Source organism: Lemur catta, chromosome 17 (genome assembly GCF_020740605.2).
Source record: "Lemur catta isolate mLemCat1 chromosome 17, mLemCat1.pri, whole genome shotgun sequence".
NCBI lineage: Eukaryota > Metazoa > Chordata > Mammalia > Primates > Lemuridae > Lemur > Lemur catta.
In genome coordinates this window covers 44,638,858-44,659,631 of record NC_059144.1, presented here as the reverse complement: position 1 = coordinate 44,659,631, position 20,774 = coordinate 44,638,858, and the positions used below count along the sequence as shown (strand labels likewise).

The 20,774-nt window shown below is 38.9% G+C and overlaps 1 protein-coding gene across 2 annotated transcripts in view; it reads right to left on the bottom strand.

Annotated features, from left to right (window-relative positions):
- The window catches only part of DOK5 (docking protein 5), a 138,232-nt gene that overhangs the window by 69,397 nt on the left and 48,061 nt on the right, over positions 1-20,774 (bottom strand). For both annotated transcript variants that reach the window (XM_045528397.1, XM_045528398.1), the window contains exon 2: positions 8,392-8,499. In XM_045528397.1, the coding sequence (XP_045384353.1) occupies positions 8,392-8,499 (108 nt within the window). The remainder of the gene's footprint in view (positions 1-8,391; positions 8,500-20,774) is intronic.

Below are 20,774 nucleotides of genomic sequence, written 5' to 3'. Positions count from 1 at the left end.
TAATAACTTATTACTAAGGGCTTAATGAATCAAACACAGCATAAAGTGCTTATCTTTCTTTAAAAAATATTCACACTAACCTTGTGAGGAAGGTCCTATTATCATTATCCCCATTTTATAAATTAGAGACTTAAGGCACAGAAAATTTAAATGTCCGACACAAGGCCACTCAGGTGACGAATTGTCTTTATGACCCAGAACCAATAGTGTCCTCGTCTCCCTTTCACCACAGATTTAACCAATATTCAATGCAGACATTATATTCCACACACTGATAAAGGTGCCGAGGTCACAGGGCTGAACACACAGTGCAAGATTTCTGGCTCCTTGGAACTTACTGTCTATTAGCAATAAACAAATAAACAAATAAATGAATGGCATAATTTCAATAGTGAGAAATGCTATGCATTCAAGACGTAGTATTTCCCCTTTATCTGCAGTTTCACCTTCCATGGTTTCAGTTAATCACGTTCAACTGCAGTCTGAAAATAGCTGAGAACAGTACAATAAGACATTTTGAGAGAGAGACAGTGCACATTCAAATAACTTTGATTACAGTATATTGTCACAATTGTTCTATTTTACTATTGTTGTTAATCTCTTACAGTGCCTAATTTATAAATTAAACTTTATCAAAGATATGTGTGTATAGGAAAAAACATACAATATATAGGGTTAAGTACTACCCATGGTTCCAGGCATCCACTGAGGGTCTTGGAACATATCCTCTGCTGATAAGGGGGGACTACTGTACTAAAGAAATGGGATTATGAGTCACATGGAGTACTATATCTGAAAGAAGAGAAGAACCCATGAGGGAAAGCTTTGCAGACCAAAGGAACAGCAAGTGCAAAGGCCCTGAGGTAGGATAAATGAAGGAAGGCCAGTGTAGCAAGGTGGCAAGTGGCATGGGATGGTCTCAGAAATGTGCTGAAGCAGAATTATGCAAGACCTTGGAGTTCCTGATATTGGCAATGAGTTTTGATATAACTCTAAGCATCATGGGAAGCCACAAAAAAAAAAAAAAACAATCCTTACGCAGCATAGCTTTGAAATCATCTTGTATTTGCAACTCACAGCTGATATCTGATCCAATGTTTGTGACTCATGCCTCAGTAGATGTCACAACATGGAATTGACACCATCTTTAATCTTGTTGCAACCATGACCATACAACATGGTATATTTATTCTTTCTCTCTGATTTTGCTTTTTGTGTCCTCTTTGAGACCTGTCATGCTGTCATACAAACACTCAGGTTTCCAATCACAATTAGGGTCCTCCTACAGAGGAGGCATAGAGAACAAATTTACTCTTGACAGTTTTAATGGTGTTTTTGACTAAAATAATATTTCATGAAGAATATGTGTATCTCCGATGAAAACCTTATTGTAGCTAAAGTATTTGTAATGTTTTCTATCACAATGAATGTACATGAACTATAACTGAAAGAAAATAAAAGGACACAAAGTATGATGGCAGTTTTGTTTATAATTTATACATATTAAAATAGTATGCTTACTAAATATAGTGTTGACTCTTGGGAAGATGATTGCATTCTCTTGCTATTATTAGTTCAAGAGGGAAATCAGAGACTTTTTTTTTTATAAAAAGGGGAAGCTTGCAGGCCAACACAACCTAGAGAAATAGTCAATCTGGCCCATGTTGTATTTAAATATTACACTTTAAATACTAAAAGTTTTCAACTAAAAAAATCTTTATTTAGTTTCTCTTACCACACAACATGTGACAACTGTAAGCCCACATTTCTGTGAGACAACAAAGACCCGGTGTTGGATGATGTGAAAGTAAAAAGAACCAACAAGTAAAGGGACTAAAAAGAGAAGAGTGAAGGAAACACCTTCAACATACAAGGTTGACGTAAGAAACATTTTCTAACGTTTATGGGGAAAGGCGCAGAGGTTAAATTAAGTATGTTATTGAATGTTACACATATGATCCGTAGAACATTTCTTGAAAATAATGTAATCATCAAAATTCTTAAGGAAGAAGGGTTGGTAAGAGACTGTATCAATGACCCAAACTTTCTAAAGGAGAGAAATCTGTTGACATGTTGAAAGTTAACAAGACACAAAAGAGAAGTACGCACATATCATTTAGAGTTTCAGAAGCAACGACTAGGAAAATGAACACAAAGAATGAAGATGTGACTGAGCTGAGACAGGTGTGTTTCCCAGGGCTGCCGTAACAAGGTACCACACACTGGGTGTCCCAAACAGCAGACATCTGTTCTCTCACGATTCTGGAGGCCAGGGTCCAAAATCAAAGTCTTGGCAAAGCTGGTTGCTACTGGAGGCCCTCAGAGGGATTCTGCTCCATGGGTCTCTCCTGGCACCTGGCGGCTGCCGGCAGTCCTCGTCACCCTTAGCTTGTGGACGCGTCACTCCCACCTCTGCCTGTCTTCACCTGGCTTTCTCCCCGTGTCTGTGCCTCTTCTAATAAGGACACTGGCCACTGGATTAGGGTCCATCCACTCTCCTCCAGCAACCTCGCTGTAACTTGAATACATTTCCAAAGACCCTATTTCCAAATAAAGTCACATCCACAGGTACCAGGGCTTAGCACGTCTTTTTTTGCGGGTGAGAATTCAACCCACAACAAAAGAGTAGGACTGGAGTGAGCACAGTTGCTTTTCATGATGAGCTCTTCAATACCATTTGATTTGTTTAACCTCGTGCATGTTCTGTATCGATTTTTAACATGTAAATATCTGTACAAATGTGATGGGGTCATCTTCATTATTAGAGGGTCTTCTCCGTACGGCAAGACCACGCTTAGGCTCGCATGACCGAGGATTTGGCATGTGATTTGCATGGCCCTTTTTATTCTCCACATGCTGGGGTTCTCCTAACATTTCTATTATGCAAGACTGTTCTAAGTAGGCTACAAATCGTGTCCTGGGAACCCCATGTGTCCTTGGAATCCAAAGCACCTACTGTGTGCCACACACTATGCTGGGCCGGGAGGACAGATCCAAAGATGAACAAAACACAGCTCCTGTCTTTAAGGGATTCAAATCCGACAGAGTGCAACTGTGTCAAGACACTCCTGGTTGTGAGTAACAGAATCCCCTACGCAGAGTGCACCAAATGATGAGGAAATTTTACTACATCCCTAATAGTCAGGATTCGACTGCTGTGCATGACAGAAAATCCAAAATGATGGAGGCTTAAACAAGATAGAAGCTTATTCCTCTCACATGAAAGAAACCCAGAGACAGACAGCCGCAGGCTGCCCTGGTGTTCTTGGGTGTCAGGGAGCACAGACCAGCCCCGGACACCCAGCTCTAGGCCTGACCTGCTGCTGTGCTGTCCTCCACGTGTGGCCTTCCCAGCATGGAGGGCCAGGACGGCTGACGCCCATTTGCTAACCAGCAGGAAAGAGAAAGAGATGAAGAAGCACACGGCATCTTCCTGGCTTTTCCCCCTTAGGCCAGAATTTAGTTGCATGACCACACCTCGCTGCACAGGGGTCTTTACTTTGGGTAGCCTTGTGTCCAACTGAAAATCAGACACCCATTACCAAGGACGAATGGTCTGACTAAGGGATCAGCCCCAACGAGGCCAAATCTACCACCACCATGAAGACACAGCATCGCTTTCAGTGTGACCAGCGTATCCACAAGAAGGGGCCCAGCAGACGGGCTGATGCACGGTGGGTCAAGAAGAGTGACACGGAGGTGAAAACAAAGCAGAGATGCAGCAGGGTTGATAAATGCTTGCCACATGGACCAGGAAGGGAGGGGTGTTGATGCCGGGGGAGGAGGGCACGCAAATCTGGATTGGATATGGAAAGGATACGGAAGAGAACAAGTGAAGGTTGACTCCCCGGCTTCTGTCTTGAATAACAGATGGCTCCTGGTGCCATGCCATGAGACAGGGAACCCCAGAAAGGAACCACCAGGCTTGGGTAGGAAATACAGTTAATCCAGTTTTGAACATGTTTCAGGAGTCTTTGGCACTCTGGTGCAGACTTGTACCTCCTTGACTAGTAAAAGCACTCAGATCAGAAAATTTTTTTTTGTACTACAGTTAACTTCTTGTATCTCCTTTACTGGAGCCCTAGAAATGTGAGTACAGGAGCGTTTACCATTCGGGAAAAGTATCAGAGTAATTAGCCACCATTTAATTTATGGAGATGAGCAGAGTCACGTCCTCTTTGGCAATTCCTTTTTCTGGAAGGAAACTTCCAGAACATAGCCTGGTGGGCAGTTTCTTGCATGAGGAGGGGATGACTCCAAAATGGATGCTTGAGTATTGAAAGAGGGGGCTATGTCCTATCTTAAGATTTTGAAAAGCCATATTGTAGACGGCCACATCAAAAGAGGAAAGAGGGAGGGAGAAACTGCGTAAGAGAACGAGTTGTTAGTACAGAAAGGTTATCTCACGTGCACACACACGCACGAGATACACCAGCAGAAATTCCTTAGGATTTCAGCTTGCTGTGTGAAACCTAGAATCTTATTTTTGGAGAAACCAAGAACAAGGTCTGCCATTGAACTTGGGAGACCCAAGAGTGACCTAGTCACTAAAAAAGGACAGAATGACAGAGCACATAAGACTAAAGGGGTGTGGCAGAATGATAAAAGTAATAATGGCAACTATTCTCTGCAGTTATAGGATCACTTATTTTTCAAATACATTCACAGACGTTTATTCATTCGACACACAGCTCAACTCTATGATTTCGATGGAGTAGGAGTGATCACCCCTCATTGTTCACTGTTGGAATAACAATGGGCCAAGTGGACATTTGAGAAATAAGGTAACACACAAAAGCAGCGTATCCCATACTGTGCTTCTCAGATTTAAACTTATTTGTTCCACGGAACAGGTGATTTAAAAACAACAGTCCCATGGCCCGATCAGTTTTGGAAACACTGACTCAGAGTTACTCAGATTTCCTCGCTGCAGGACTTATCAGAGCCTGTGATGAGCTACAGTGGATTACAAACCTCAAAGAGGTTGGGGAGGCAAATGTTGCAGTTTCCAAATTCTTTGCCCACACAACCCTGTCCATCACAAAAATCTCTTTTGCTATACTCTCCAGTACACATTTCTGGAAACGCTGTATTACAGGATTTGTTGGAATTGTCCTCTGGTGCGAGGTGAACTTAATCCTGCAGACCCAGCAATGTGTGAGGATGAGGAAGCCACGATGTGACTTTCCTTGGAGGTCACCTTCACACAGGAGGTAGGCAACATGGCACAGACACATAGCAGCAAAGCCAGGATTAGAACCCGGGTTTCCCAGATCCAGGTCTTGCATACTTCCTGTCACGCCATTTGTCTTGGTCTTGAAAACTGTAGATGGCTTTCCTTCCACTTAGCTTTCCTCTCAATTGTTATTCATCTCGAAACAGTAAAACCATACAAGGAAACTCTCAACCCCTTCTGGTTAGTGTGCGCTATTTTACTTCCCGAATGAAAACAGAGAACTCATGTTTAACAAGAAGGTCAGGAACTATATTTAAAGTCACTAGAGTCTTAAATATTGTTGCAATTACAATTAATCAAATTCACAGCATTCTCTGACAGCTATGGGTCTTCGGGGGCTCTTCACAGAAGAGGAAAAGAAATGAAAAATGAATTGTTCCATATGTGAATTATTCATATATTTATTTTCCAATTTTTGCATGAGAGCAACTATGGCTACATTTTCAGTGAAGAGATACCAAGTTTTAAAATTCTATAGTCTTTTTCTTGCATTAAAACTTCTGAAAAGGATCAGATATGCAAAGTGGCATTTTTTTCCTTAATAATATCTTTAAAAATGAAATGGAAGAAGTAGTGTGCTCTTATAAATGCTACAGATTTCCTATGGGAGGGGAATGTCTACAAATGCCACAGCATCTCTGTATTGATCAAATAGTGTAATACACATTTCCTCATTTCTTTTGGAAATTGCTTTATTTATATTAGCATAAACTCTGAAATTTGGTCATGGTATGCTACTTGTAACCCTAGTATTTTATTATCAAGATTCATAAATTACACAGTATTTAGATGAAAAATGCATATCTCAGAATCACTCCAGCTTTTTATATGCCCCCAAGAGATTAATACTAAATGTATCAGATCTAAAAGAGTAAGGAGGATGAATCAGCTACAGGAACTCATCAAGGGCTTGGAGACTTAATGTAGATAATTCTTCCGTTCTGAGGCTTTGAACTTTGGTTAATGATTATTACAGATGAAAGAGAATGTGGCTTACCACGTCCCCCAGATTTACATATTAAATTCTAAAGCCAGCAGGTAGAAGTCTGAAACAGGGCAAATTTGTCCTCAACTTCCCCTTCTTCATTTCACAGTCAAAGGAGAACTTTTCAATCCGTTTTGGTTTTATATTTGAGTCTGTCCTTCTAAAACTTCCAAATCCTGGGTTTTTCTTACCCACCCTATTTCCTCTAAATCAAAATACTTCTTCCTGGTTTCAGATGCCTCAAGTACAGATATGTTCCCATAAACTAAATAAAAGCATGACACACAGACATCTACACGTACTCCGTTTCCTCCATTGATAACATCTATTGCGCATCAGTCAATATTTTAAAAAGTATCCACTACGGGTTAGGTACTGGTATTAGTTAATAGTGGAACATGCACTTTTCTCTCTCCCCAAAAAACAATCACATCCTTGTGGACCTTATTTTATGGTGGGGGAGGGAAGACAATAAGAAATAATCAATGAGTGTGGTGTGTAATGATAAGTGCTAAGCAGAACAGCTAAGGGGGATGGGGAGGGGTGAGTAGGTAGATTCTATTTTAACACATTAACTGCCATGTGAGTTGTATTTAACTCATGCTAGTTTTGAGTCCGGGGCCTTGTGAAGCATATGTAACTCATACGTCTCTTTATCTCAGGAGCCTCGTGGTACACAGGCAACTCACGCTGCCTTGCTACAGCATACATGTTACATGATGGGGGCCCCTGGGCAAAACCCTGCAGTTGGTTCACGAAAGTCTTATTTGTTGATATTCTTATTGTTACAATCAGCATTGACAATTTAACTGCATATAACTCACGCACAAAAAACAACAAAAAAATAACCAAATTTTTCATTAAATTAGAAAGGATCGCTTTGTTTTTGAAGTTTTTATTCTATTTTCGCAATAAAACACTGTGGCCCCAAGGAAAAATTTTTTTTCTAGTGTGGCAGTCAATGTGTTAAATAAGAGAGTCAAGAAATGGCCTCACACAGAGCAGGGATTTGAGTGAAGCCCTGAACATAGTAAGGGAGTGAGCTATGTGGGTGTTTGGGGGAGAGCATGCCACGAAAAGGGAAGAGCAAGTGCAGAGGTAGGAAAGTGTTTGGCATCTTCTAAAGAAAGTGAAGAGCCCAGCACACCTGGAGCAGAGCAAAGTGGGGTTGAGGAAACTGAGAGATGAAGTGAAACTGGCAGGGAAGAGTCAAATCATGTGACCATGTGACCACTGCCTTGGCTGAGGGCTTTGAGATGTTGTGAAGTCACCACTTTTGGAGGATTTGCACAAAAGGGAACACTGTTCACTTCCCCCACCCAGCCAAGTTTTTGTGCTAATGGATCCACTGGCTTCATATAAAATTTTAAACGGCCAAGAAGCCCATCCCCAGTGAATTCTCACCAAATAAGGATTAAAGAATCCTCAAGATGGAAAACGAAAATTAAAATGTTCTATCATAAAAATAAGCATGGTTCCTTCACAGACAAAAGAGTAGTATTGTCTCAACATGAAAATAAAAACTACATAGGCTGCACATTGACAAGGACCATGGAAAAATGTATTGCCACATAGAGGAAAAGACTTAGCTAATTTGTGAATCCAAGTAGTAAGTAAATTTTGTATTTACCTTCATGTATTTCAACAAGTAATTACTATTTTTAGTGAGGCAGTCTCTCTCACTAGTAGTAAGAAACTGCAAGTCTAAATTAAATTTAGTCATCAAACTTAAAGAAATCAACTAATGGGTGAACTTCATCTTCTCCCACCAATCACTTGTTTTCTGTTCCTTCCCCTCTCTCCTCCCCCCTACCCCCAAACGCTGAATGAGTGTCTACTCTGCATCAGGCACTGTGCTAGACACAATGAGATCCAGTCCTCACCCTCAAGGGGCTTTAGTGCTGCACATATAACAACATGGTAAGTTCTATATTAGAGACTGGAAAACAACCACCACCACCACCAATAGCAGAAAACCAGAAGAATCACCGTGTATTAGCCAATTGCTTTACACGATGAGCAAGGAGGTGTTATTTTAGGGATGTTTTAACCTTTGAAAAAGTTCTACTTGTACCTTTGTGAAAATATCTAGACAAGTTTTCAGACTCAATGACTTCAAGTTACTTCCTTGTAAACTGATTTCCGGAAAGCTACAACAATTGAATCTTACCTTATGATAACACCTAAAATATGCAGCACGTTCATCAGAAAATTTCTCCAGTCTTTTTGGACCTTTGCTTGAAGCTTTCTTGAATACTAACCAGCATCGTTGATAAATCTGGAAGGAAATATAAAGACTGAGCTCAGCATCTCCACCAACAGACATTTGCATTTAAATGTTTGCTTTTTGATGTTTTCACCTGTAAAATATTTACAAGCCAGAAATGGGATGTTGCTTTGGGAAAATAAAACTTTAAAAATCAAAATTGTTTCCACAATGGGCATATTTTGCCATTCAGACCATCACTGGAATCAAAAGAAAATAAATATTTGAAGGTAAGTTTGTTCATGTTTTGATAATAATCACTAGGCATATTTCAGGACAAGTCCCAGAGATAAAAGTCCCAAATCAGTACAAATAACGTAGGGATTCATGGCACAAGCTATCATTTCAAATGCAGTTAAATCAGAAACACATGGGCTTGGTATACACTAAAGATCTCATTGCCCATTCTAGAATGATACAGCTCATGTGTATCATGTGATATTCCTCATAACTGATGGTGAAGAGTTGGGCCAGACACTAGACTGCCCAGCTGCCCAGCTAACAATTATCTGATCAATGCCAATCAGATTCTTCCTTAGAAAATTCAACCCAGAGGCTCAATGCTGGTAGGTTATAAACAGAGGTTATGGCCATGTTCAATCACATGCTAGACAGCTAGACAGTGGAACCTGCTAGAGAGAACTAGATTATTTCCACTCTGGGTTAAAGAGACATTTTAGTTCTTTGCTGTCTTTCAATTTCTAATTTAGAGATCTAGCTCTTCCTCTGGGTTTCTCAGAAATCATCTGTATCCCCAGGAACCCACCACCGTCAACATCATTACAACTTTTAATTGTACTATTTTGAATGGGGATCTGATTCTAGCAACCAAAACTACCCTGATGGGAATAACCAATATAAACTACATTAGTACATTAAAATATTAATAATACCAAAGAGAGAAAATGTAAAGAGCTAATGAGGATATGAAAAACAATGTTCTCCAAATGCAAAATAAAATGAAATTTTTTTAAAACCTAAAAATTAATAAGGGTATAAATTAATGATAATATTCACAGATGGCAAAGACCTGAGTGGCAACATTATACTCTGCTGGTGATCTTTAAAGGCCATTTGACGACAAAAAAAGAATAGAAATCTATCCTAAGGAAAAAGTCCAAAATGCAGCCAACAATGAATAAGGGATTCCATATTCAAGTGCAGAAGGGTGGGTACTATTTAGTCATGATTATCTTTGATCTCTAAATCACCTTCTAAATACCACAGATATTCAGTTTTGTATATTAAACCCATAACTAAATTTCACGTACTATAAAGTTTAAGAATCTCTGAACTAACATGAAGAGATAAAACAATGTCCACATAAAACAATGTCCACATAAAACATTTGATCATTCAAACCATCGTTGGTTTAAAATACCTCTTAGAATTCTAAAACAATGTCCACATAAAACATTTGATCATTCAAACCATTGTTGGTTTAAAATACCTCTTAGAATTCTATTAGTACCTGGCAGATGAGTGAGGAATTCAAGTTTGCTACTACTTGTTTGCAATGTTTAATATATTCCATTTTACTCTTCTGTCCCATCAACTTGAACATAAATTAATTGCCTTGTTTGGGATGGGAAAAAGAAAATGAAATTCACGCCATTCCGAAGTTTAGCTCTGAATACAGAGAGTGAGATATGTGTCCGATCCCACTGAATGTACAATAAAATGTTAGCAGTAATATTGAAAACTACTCAATGTTCAACAAAAGGAGTAACAAAATAAATTATAATAGTGCTATCATATATAATGTAATATAAATTACTGATCTATAGGGTAATATTGGTAATTATACACAGTAAATATGGTACACATAAATATAGTAAATATGTAGTACATATTATGATATATAGCATATACATTTATAATATATAGTAGATATATGATAATACAAGTCATTATATAAAAATACAGTGATATAGATAGTATATGTATTTATTAATATATAGTAAATTATACTACATCTGTAATATGGTACATATTTATAGAATAACATAAGTAGTTCATTTGAAACTAGTTACACAAGGAATTTCTAATGACATAAGAAAGTGTTCATAATGTAATGGGGGAAGCAGAATATAAAATTTTACTTACATCATGATCTTCACTATACTAAAAATGCATTTTAAAAAAGCAAAGAAAACATATCAAAATGCTAACAATATTTTCTCTGGGTCATGAGAAATAGGTTCTAGGCTTTGCTTGTTAGTTTTTGCTTCATGTAATAAAAGTTAATATGTAAATTAAATGAAAGAGAATTCTGTTATTTCTTAAATACCCAGAGGTATTAGTATAATTAATCAATTCTGTTGGCTTTCATCTTGCACAGTTATTAAATCCACTGAGGAGCATAAAAACATGGAGACAAAGGTGGAAAGGCAATTCAATGGGGGAAGAGTAACCTTTTCAACAAATGGTGCTGAAGCAATTGGACATTCATATTCATAGGCAAAAAAACAAAAACCCTTGACTTATATATTAAAGCACCTACTTTATCAAAAAATTAACGGAAAATAGACATAAATATAAAATAAAACTATGAAACTTTTAGGGAAAAGAAGAAAATGCTTAGAATTATGGTATGGACAAAGAGTTCTTAGACCCAATACCAAAAGCACAATCCATAAAAGGAAATCTTGATAAATTGGACCTCTCCAAAATTAAAAACTTTTGCTATGTGTAAAACCCTGTGAAGAGGATGAAAAGATAATTTAGAGACTGAGAGAAAATACCTGCCAATCACGTATCTGACAAAGAACTAGTATCTGGAATAGGTAAAGAACTCTCAAATTCAACATTAAAAAAAAAAAATCAAATTACAAAATTTACAGAAGACATGAACAGATATTTCACCAGAGAGGGTATACAGATGGTCAAGAAGCATATGAAAAGATGTCCAACATCATTACCAATCAGGAGAGTGTACATTAAAACCACAATGAGCTATCACTACACACCTATCAGATTGGTTAAAATAATAACAATAATATTACCACCAACAACTGCTGACAAGTATGTGGAAAAAGTGCATCACTCATATATTGCTGGTGGGAATGTAAAATGGCACACTCACTATGAAAGACAGTGGCAGTTTCTTAAAAAAATGAAACAAGCAACATACAACCAGTAGTGGGACTCTTAAATTCATTCCACAGAAATGTCAGCTAATTCACACACACACATACTCTCGCTCTCTCTCTCTCTCTCTCTCTCTCTCTCTCTCTCTCTCTCTCTCTGTATATGAATGCTCAAAGCTTTTTTCATAATAGTCAAAACCTAGAAACAACTCATATGTGCTTCGGTGGGTAAGTGGCTAAACTAACTGGGTCTATCTGTACAATGAAATACTACTTAGCAGTAAAAAGATAAGAACTATTGATATCTGCAACAACTTGAATAAATCTCTAGAGAATTATGCTGAGTGAAGATAAAAAGCAAAATCTAAAAGATTACATACTGTCTGATTGCATTGCTTAGCATTCTTAACATGACAAAATTACAGAAATGGAAAACAGATGAGTGGTTGTCAGAGGTTAGGGAGGTGGGGTGGGGAGTGAAGGGAAGCGGGTATGTTTATAGAAGGTTAACATGAGAAATCCTTGTGGCGAGGGAACCACTCTGTCTTGACTACATCGATGCCAATGTCTTGGCTCTGATATGGCACTACAGTTTTGGAAGACTTCAACCAGAGAAACTGGGTAAAGGGTATAGGGTTTCTTTGTGATATTTCTCACAACTGAATGTGAATCTACAATTATCTCAAAATAGAATGTTTCATTAATTTTTTTAAAGACAGAAAGATGTAGAGATATTTAACCAAGATCTTAAAATTACAGCCTAATCTAACAACTGTCAGCTACATTTTTCTCTGGTCTTTTTTTTCTTTCTTTCCTTTTGCCATGAGATCATCGTCTAATTAACCACTAGACTGAGTAACTTTAAGAAGGCAAGTTACAAGAGCCATTGGTAAAAGTTCAAGCACAAAACCCTTTTCAGGGTGGAGATCCAGCCATGAAAATTAACATTCTCAGTACTGTGGTTGGCAAAGAGAGACTTATCAACATCGCATTTATGTCTGAATAACAGATGAGACAATTGGCTCCCTCAAAGTTTCACCACCACCAGAGGGTTGTAATTACAGTGGAATAACTGTCACTCTGCTTGTTCAAATAAAGGATGTGGAAAATAGGTTTCTTACTGCCATGCTATTATTGGCAACCTCTTACTTTCTTTCAAACATGCCCTGAGAATGTGTTCAGAAACTGAACGTGTTCAAGGTATGCAAAAAATATGCCCACGACAAGAAAAAATGTTTTCACCATGGAATATATTTTAAATTTTCTAATTACGCCTCAATTTTCAGATACAATCTTCGATGACAGAATTTCCAACTTTTTCTTTTTTTATGCGTTCATTTTCTTCACAGTTGAACCAGAATTTGCCTGGCTCACGTCCAAAGGCTGTTGAATGCAAGCTAAAGATTCCTCCATTTCAGCATGTCTAATGATTTCCACTTTTGACCCATATGTATTAAGTTTAGGGGACTTTCATTTTTCATTTTTTGTTTTTCTTTTGATTTATTAATAGGGGCAAAAGTGCAATGTTTTAATCAAATGACAGCAAAAATACTATCATGTAAATTCAGATGCAAAATTGCTGGGAAGTCACTGTGGAATGAATTAGAACAGGTTGGTTCATTAGGAGGTAAGGAAAACTCCAATTTGCTCTATGAAAAGGCAGTTTAGCATGTCAAACTGTGAGGCACAAACAGATGGTACAAAAGCAGAGGGTGCAAGAGTTGAGAGGGATCTGTGCATTCAGGGGCCTTCCTTTATATCATACTGCACACACCAGGGATTCTCAGAGTATGGTCCAGCTTCTCTCAAGATCATTGTTAAATATGAAGATGCCTAGAGATTAGCCACGGTCTATTGAGTCAAAACCTCTTCGGTCCAGCTACTTGGGAGGCTGTGGTGGGAGGATTGCTTGAGTCCAGGAGTTTGAGGCTGCAGTGAGCTATGTTCTCGCCACTGCACACCAGCCTGGGCAGCAGAGTGAGACCCCATCTCTTAAAAAAAAAAAAAAAATTTTGTGGGATGGGATCAGACAAATTTGAGCTTTCACATGTTCTTTAGATATTTTATTTGTCATTTGGAAGTCAATACCAGAAATATTTCTAAAGTACTTTCAGACAACACCGTGCCTCCCCTTGGGAGTGCTGACAGAGAATTCTCCAACTAGTGCTTCACAATGGGGGCGTCTGAGACGGCAGTTTCCAAAAAGTGGCATAAGGTGGCCTTTGAAATAGAGCAGTGTGAGATGTCAGCTTGAGTTTGAGACACACACTGAAGGTGAAATGTAATCCTTTAAACTAGAGTAAACTCCCAGTTTCAACTGCCAGCACTCTGTGTCCTAAAGACACTAGAAGAGCTACCTGGTATCCAGTGGACTAAAAACTTACCTTAAATATCTCAGTATTGTTTAGAGAAAATAAAACAGGAAGACTCACTACACACGGTACCATGTGGAGACTAGCAGGGTTAACACTGACACTGCTGCAAACGATGACAATTTGAAAAGAATCCCATTCACTTAATAGTTTAGGGCAGTTTAAAAATATATTATTTTAAAAATATATTATTAATTTATTCAACTGTCTCCTTAATATTTTATATAATGAATCTACTTACCACCTATAGTATTATTTAGTCAACATGTTTCTTTAAATTGACTTTTGGAACTAACATGTTTTTATTTAGAAAAGGAATCCTTTTATAAAAAATTTTTTGAGACAGGGTCTTACTCTATCACCCAGGCTTAAATACAGAAGCATGATCAAGCTCACTGCGGCCTCAAAATCCTGGGCTCAAGCAATCTTCCCACCTCAGCCTCCCAAACAGCTAGGACTATAGGTATGTGCCACCATGCCCACCTATTAATGATTTCTTTTTAATTTTTTTGTGATCAAGTGATCCTCCCACCCCAACCTCACAAGGTGCTGGGATTACAGGTGTGAGCCATCACACCCATCCAAAAGAAGAAACTTTTATTGCAACTGTAATAGGAAGAGTTTCACTGGCCATATATAGTAGGTAATCCTAGTGATAAATCCACTATGCAAGAATTCAACAATGAGATAATTTTCACAGTGAGAAAACTCACCTCCTATACATAGTGTTCCTCAATCTCAGCATTATTGATATTTTAGGCCAGTTAATTTTTTTGTAGTGTGGGGGGGGGAAGTGTCCTATGCATTAGAGGATGTTTAGCAGCATCTCTGACTTCCATCCATTGATGCCAATAACACACTCCCTCACCTCAGTTGATAACCAAAACTGTCCCCCCAAACTTTGATGTTGCCAAATATCCCCTCAGCCGGGGGCATGAGAACCACTGCTATAGAAGAATGCATGCTGACCCAGTTGCACACCTGAAGAATGTGAGTTTATGTGAATATCTTCAAAGCCCCTGATTTGGACAAGTCAGTCCCCACAAGCCACCACCAAAGCTTAAACAGACAAGCACGTCACACAGTTTTAACAACCTGGGTGCATGCAGCTAATTTAGTAGTTACATGAAAATCTCGTTCAGTGTGTATTTTGTTGTTGGTGGTGGTGGTTTACTATACCTAATTTTTAGCCTTAAATTGTCACCAACCCATATATTAATATAATTTATTCTGTTTTTCCATTGTCTTTTCTTTCTTTAAAACTTGATATCCTTAATAAGTGCTTATCCCTGGTTTAAAGTTCCTGATGTTTTTATCGGCTTCTTCTTCTAGCAAAGAATATTCTGGTAGGTTCATTGAGATTTCCAGGCCAAGAAGCAGCTGAAACAATTAAGAATTTGCTTAGGGCTCCTGATTTTATTAGTGGCCCTTCCCATGTCCTGAACAGAGTCACAATTATACCTCGGGAGGATGCAAGGACTGTTATGAAAATAGCAGAAAGAAAATTTTGGTCACAAAATTCCTATTAAAAGCAAATAATACACTACTTCCACGTAAGCTGCAGAGAAGAGAAAAGTGTAAATAAGGTGGGCCATTGAGGCCTTTACAGTCTAGTGCAAGAGTAGGCAAACTTCTCCTGTAAAGGGCCAGATAGTAAATATTTTAGTCTCTGAGGGCCCTCAGGCCTATTGCGAGTACTCAACTCTGCTGATATAGCATGAAAGCAGACGAAGAATATGTCAATGAACAGGTGAGGCTATCTTCTAATAAAACTTTATTTACAAAATCAAGCAGTGGGCCAGATTTGGCCTGTGGGCCATAGTTTGCCCACTTCTGGCCTGTCGTAGTATTTTCAACTCGTTAAGCTCAGGTCACCTTTAATGAACACAAAAATCTATTTGCTGAGTGCCACCCAGGAGAAACAAGGGAGTGACTATGCACCAAGTCAGTCCCTATATGTCCTTCCTGCCCTCACAAGCCAAGATTCTACATCAGTCAAATTATATTAAAATGTTGACCTGAGGCTTTTTCAACCCTGTGCACCAAATTTCTGGTCTGTTTATCCACTATTGGGGAACCGCTGTTCTGTAATTAATGTGGGTGCCATCCCTGAAGAGCACTTTCTTGTGCAGAGAAAGCACTGGGCTACACTTAGCTTTCTATAGTTATCTTACTCTATGATGGTAAGGTGCATAGTAGGGGGGAAGAAAAGATAGGTTATAATTGTTTCCTATTTTGCCAGCATTCCTCTTCTGTTACATGGACTTTCTCTTCTCAGAGCATCCTTCCCAACCTCAAAAGATACATCCTCAGTCAATAGTGATGAATGGGCTTAATTTCTCATATCCTATCTCCATTTTCACCTACTCTCTGAAACAAATCAAATATTTTCCTCATCCAGGATGTTAATCTCAAAGGCTGGCACAGGCTGAACTCTCTGTGTGCTGTGGAATGCTGAGCCCTGTAAGTGCATTATTTCAGTTAATCCTCCCAACAAGCCTATGTGGCAGGTGCCATTATTATCCCTAGTTTACGAATGAGGAAATGTGGCCTTGGGGAGGTCAAGCACCTTGAGCAAGGCAATGAAGGCCATGAAGCTAGTAGAATCAAACCAGGATTCCAACTTTGGTTTGCCTGACTCTGGAAAACAAGCTCTTACCCACTACTCCAGGATTTTTCCAGAAAAGTTGGATTCCTAGGGATGCACCAACTCATGCTGATGGTTGATCCATCTGTATGAAGTTTATTTTCATGCTTATCATAATCTAAAAAGAGACATTTAGTTGTAACCATATGCTCTTTCATCTGGACCACTACTTTATAGCTAATCTATTTCAGGGTGACATTTGCGTTTGTGATTTTAAGTTCACTGGCACCAAGTGTTCACCTACACTGATAGTTTTTTACATAGTGTTTCTGAAACTGGAGTTTTAAGACACTAATACAAGACTCCAAGTTATCCTAGCAGTCTGCAAGAAGTGTTTGCTTTGAAAAGAACTCCATACAACCCCGCCTTTAAGTGACAATGTACTTAGTATCCTTGACAGACGTGCAGAAACCCAAGCTAACTGTTTCTAACTACATTAAAACTTATCATATACATAGCTGGGCACAGTGGCTCATGTCTGTAATCCTAGCACTCTGGGAAGCCAAGGTGGGAGGATTGATTGAGATCAGGAGTTCAAGATCAGTCTGAGCAAGAGCAAGACTCCATCTCTACTAAAAATAGGAAAATTAGCTGGCATGGTGACGTGCACCAGTAGTCCTAGCTACTCAGAAGGCTGAGGCAGGAGGATTGCTTGAGCCTGTATGTCTGAGGTTGCAGCATGCTATGATGACAGCATTGCACTCTAGCCCAAGCAAGAGAGCAAGACTCTGTCTCAAAAAAAAAAAAGTTAACACATGCAACTTCTCAATTTTTCTTGGCCTTCTTTGCTTTTCTAACTCTCAACCTCTTGCACTTCCTTAGTCACGGCAGCACCAAACTAATGTCCAGGCTATCCGACTCCCTGCCAGCCTGGATGGTCTACTACCTGGGGCTGATCAATCACTTCTCTGTAGGTGCCAGCTTCTCCCATTTGGGTGGCACCGCCCTTCCACAGTTTCAGACTCTTCTGTCACTTAGAGACTGTCCCACAGCCATAAAGGATAGTGTTGGTTGCTATAATCTGGATGTTAAGGAAGGAAACTTGGTAACCAAGGAGAACCAGGAGATAGGAGTGAGGCCAGCAGACAATTCCCTCTCCATCCTATTGGTCATTGCCTGCAAATTTCTCCTTCTACAACAGAAGAGCTTTGGCCTGGATAATCTGAGACCAAGATAGTTAGAACATTCAGGTCCTGTGAATGACTCAGTCATGATAGGATTTAGGAAGTTGCTACATGAAAAGTACAAAAAAGGGAGATCTTCGGCATCCTTGAATCCTAACTTGTGGGCTGCTACCAATTCCACTTACCAAAATAATATGTGGATCAGAATCATGTATTTTATGAAAAACAAAAAATCTTTTTAATGAGTAAACAACATAATTTTATGCTTCTCATTTGCCTATACCTTTCATTTGTAAGGAAAGAAATGCTAATTTGGAGGGAGTTGCACAGTGGGTAGCAAGGTACATTTTAAATTTTCTGTAAAGAAAAATACCAGCAAAAAAGGTATAATTAATCATAAAATAAAATATGTATAAATGAGATTTAAAAATACTTAAAAAGCATCCACAGGGAATAAATTAGCTATGTCAACCCTTTACTGATGATGAAGTAAATTAGCACAACCTTTCCGGAGGCAGAATTATGCCTACACTTTGACCTACAAACATGACTTCTAGGAACTTTCCCCTGAGGAAATAATTAAGGAAATATGCACTCATATGGGAGCAGGGTTCTTTGGAGTAAAAACTGGGAATACTCTAAATGTTTCAGAGGACTGGCTTAATTAATTATAGCATATCTGCAAACTGAAAATTGTCATCATTAAAAATAATGTCGTAAAATAATATTTATACCATAGAAAATGCTATTAGTAAATTTTTAAGTATAAAAAGGAGGTTATCCCTGCTTTTTAATCTGTTTCTCCTCCATTATACATGCATATATACTCATTCAATAGACCAAGGCTAGTTGCTCATGCAAGAAGATTATGAGCTATATTTGACCCCTTCCCCCCCCCACACACAATTCTAGTGGCAAAAAAATCTGTGCTTTAATGGAAAAGTATGCATTGGCTAGCAAGAATCTTTCTAAGCTTATCTGCTTTTGATTCTATAAGAGCTAGTCTACTACGCTGAAAATTACAGGTAACTGATAGCAATGCAAAAAAATTCCTGTCTATAAAGATGTAAATTATGCCGTGTTCAGTGGGACTCCCTTCCCCCAAGCTGTTGATGAAGCCAGGTTTGCCTTTTTTTGAACATTCATTTCTCTATTCTGGGTACATAGATGTGTGAGTTCTTTGGATTGCCCTTTGAACTAGTTAAATGGTTCTGTTTCCTCATTTCATTAATGAGCTAAGCAGGATGCTCATTCTTCATCTGTATGAAAGTCATGATTTTACCTGTTTTTTAAAATTGTCTTTTAACACAATCAAACCATCAAGTCCTGTGTATTTTAGCCTTTAGCTAAAACTGGAACATCTTTATTTCTCTGCAGAATACTGCACCCTAACCTAAGCCACCACTACCTGACTTTCAGAGGGCTCCCTGTTTCACTCTTGCCACTTTCAATCCATTTTCTACACAACATATGGGGTGATCTTTGAAACACTAATCCGACCACATCATTCCTCTACTTAAAGTATTTCTGTGGCTGCCTGTTGCCTTTAGGGTAAAGACCAGCATCTTAACAAGACATTCCAGAACCTGCAAGAACTGGCCCCTCCCTACTTTATAACCTTATTTTGCTGCTTTGTTCATTTTATATTCTCCACTTATAAATGTATGCCCTGTGGTAAATATCCATCTTTACTGTAATAAAAAATTAATATGTTATTTTGAAAAAAATTCTCATGGAATTAATATCTGCCATGAACTGCTCAGATCATCTTGCCGTACAGGGGAAACACTTCTCTTGTCAGTACGAAGGTGACCAGGTTGAGAAACCCAGCACTAAAAGAGAAAGTTATGTATCCATTTCTCTCTCTCTCTCTTTCTCTCTCTCTCTCCAATGTGTTCCTGTTCTCCAGAGTAGAAGCACTGCAGAAAGAAGTGTTACAGTTATTTATCTAGCTTCAATTTCTAACTAGCCTTATAGAAAAAAACAAACACATTCTAAAGAGATGCCAGAGAATCCACAACACTGGGTGAGCATTCTATTTAACCAAAAATTTTGGAGCTGATATAATTCATTAATTCATTCAACAAATATTTACCAGGTGCCTACCATGTACCAGACACTATAGGGACAAAGGATATGGCTGTAAACAAAATTGAGAAAATCCGCTGTCTTTATTGAGTATACAAGCAAGCAGGAAGATATATATGCTTACATGCCCGCACACATGTGTGCATCTTATAATATGTCACAGGGTGCTATGTGCCATGAAGGAAAATCAACCAAGGAAAGTCATAGGAATTGCTAGTGGTCAGTATTGAAATTTTAAATATGGTAATCTGAAAAATGCTCTCAGAGAAGGTGACATCTGAGCAAAGACCTGAACTGAAAAAGATGGAAAATTAAACAGAGTGGAGGTGTTGAGGAGAGAGGGCTCCAGGCAGAAGAAACAACAAAGGGGCCCTGAGATGGACACACGCCTGGCATGTTGAAGGAAGAACAAGGCACCCAGAAGACGGGGAGAGAAGCCAGGGCTGGCCGTGGTGGGGAGGGTGGATCAGATCGGGCAGGCCTATGGGTCTTCCTCTAAAGACTGTGCATTTGCTCTTTCTGAGATGGGAAGTAAGATGAAGAGTTCTGAAGGGAAACAATATAATCCAACTTATATTAAGTATAGGGCAGGGAAGGCAAAGGCAGGGAAAGAGTCAGGAGGCTGTTGCAGTAAACCATATGGTGGGAGGTGATGGTGACTTGGGCCAGGACAGAAGTGGAGGAGGAGGTGAGAAACGGTCAGAATCTGGACATATTTTCAAAGTATTACCAACAGGATTTACTGACGGGATTGAATGTAGGGGTGAGAGCAAGGAAAGAGTCAAGGATGATTCCAAGATTTTTAGCTCAAGCAAGTGGAGAGATGAGTGTCCATTAGCCGAGAAAGCCTGAAAGAGAACCAAGGTTAGTAGGGAGGATGTGAAACGTCATGATAGACGCTCTGAGTTAGTCCTGCCTATGGACCAAGTTTATATAAACATTATATTATTAAGCATAATGAATAGGC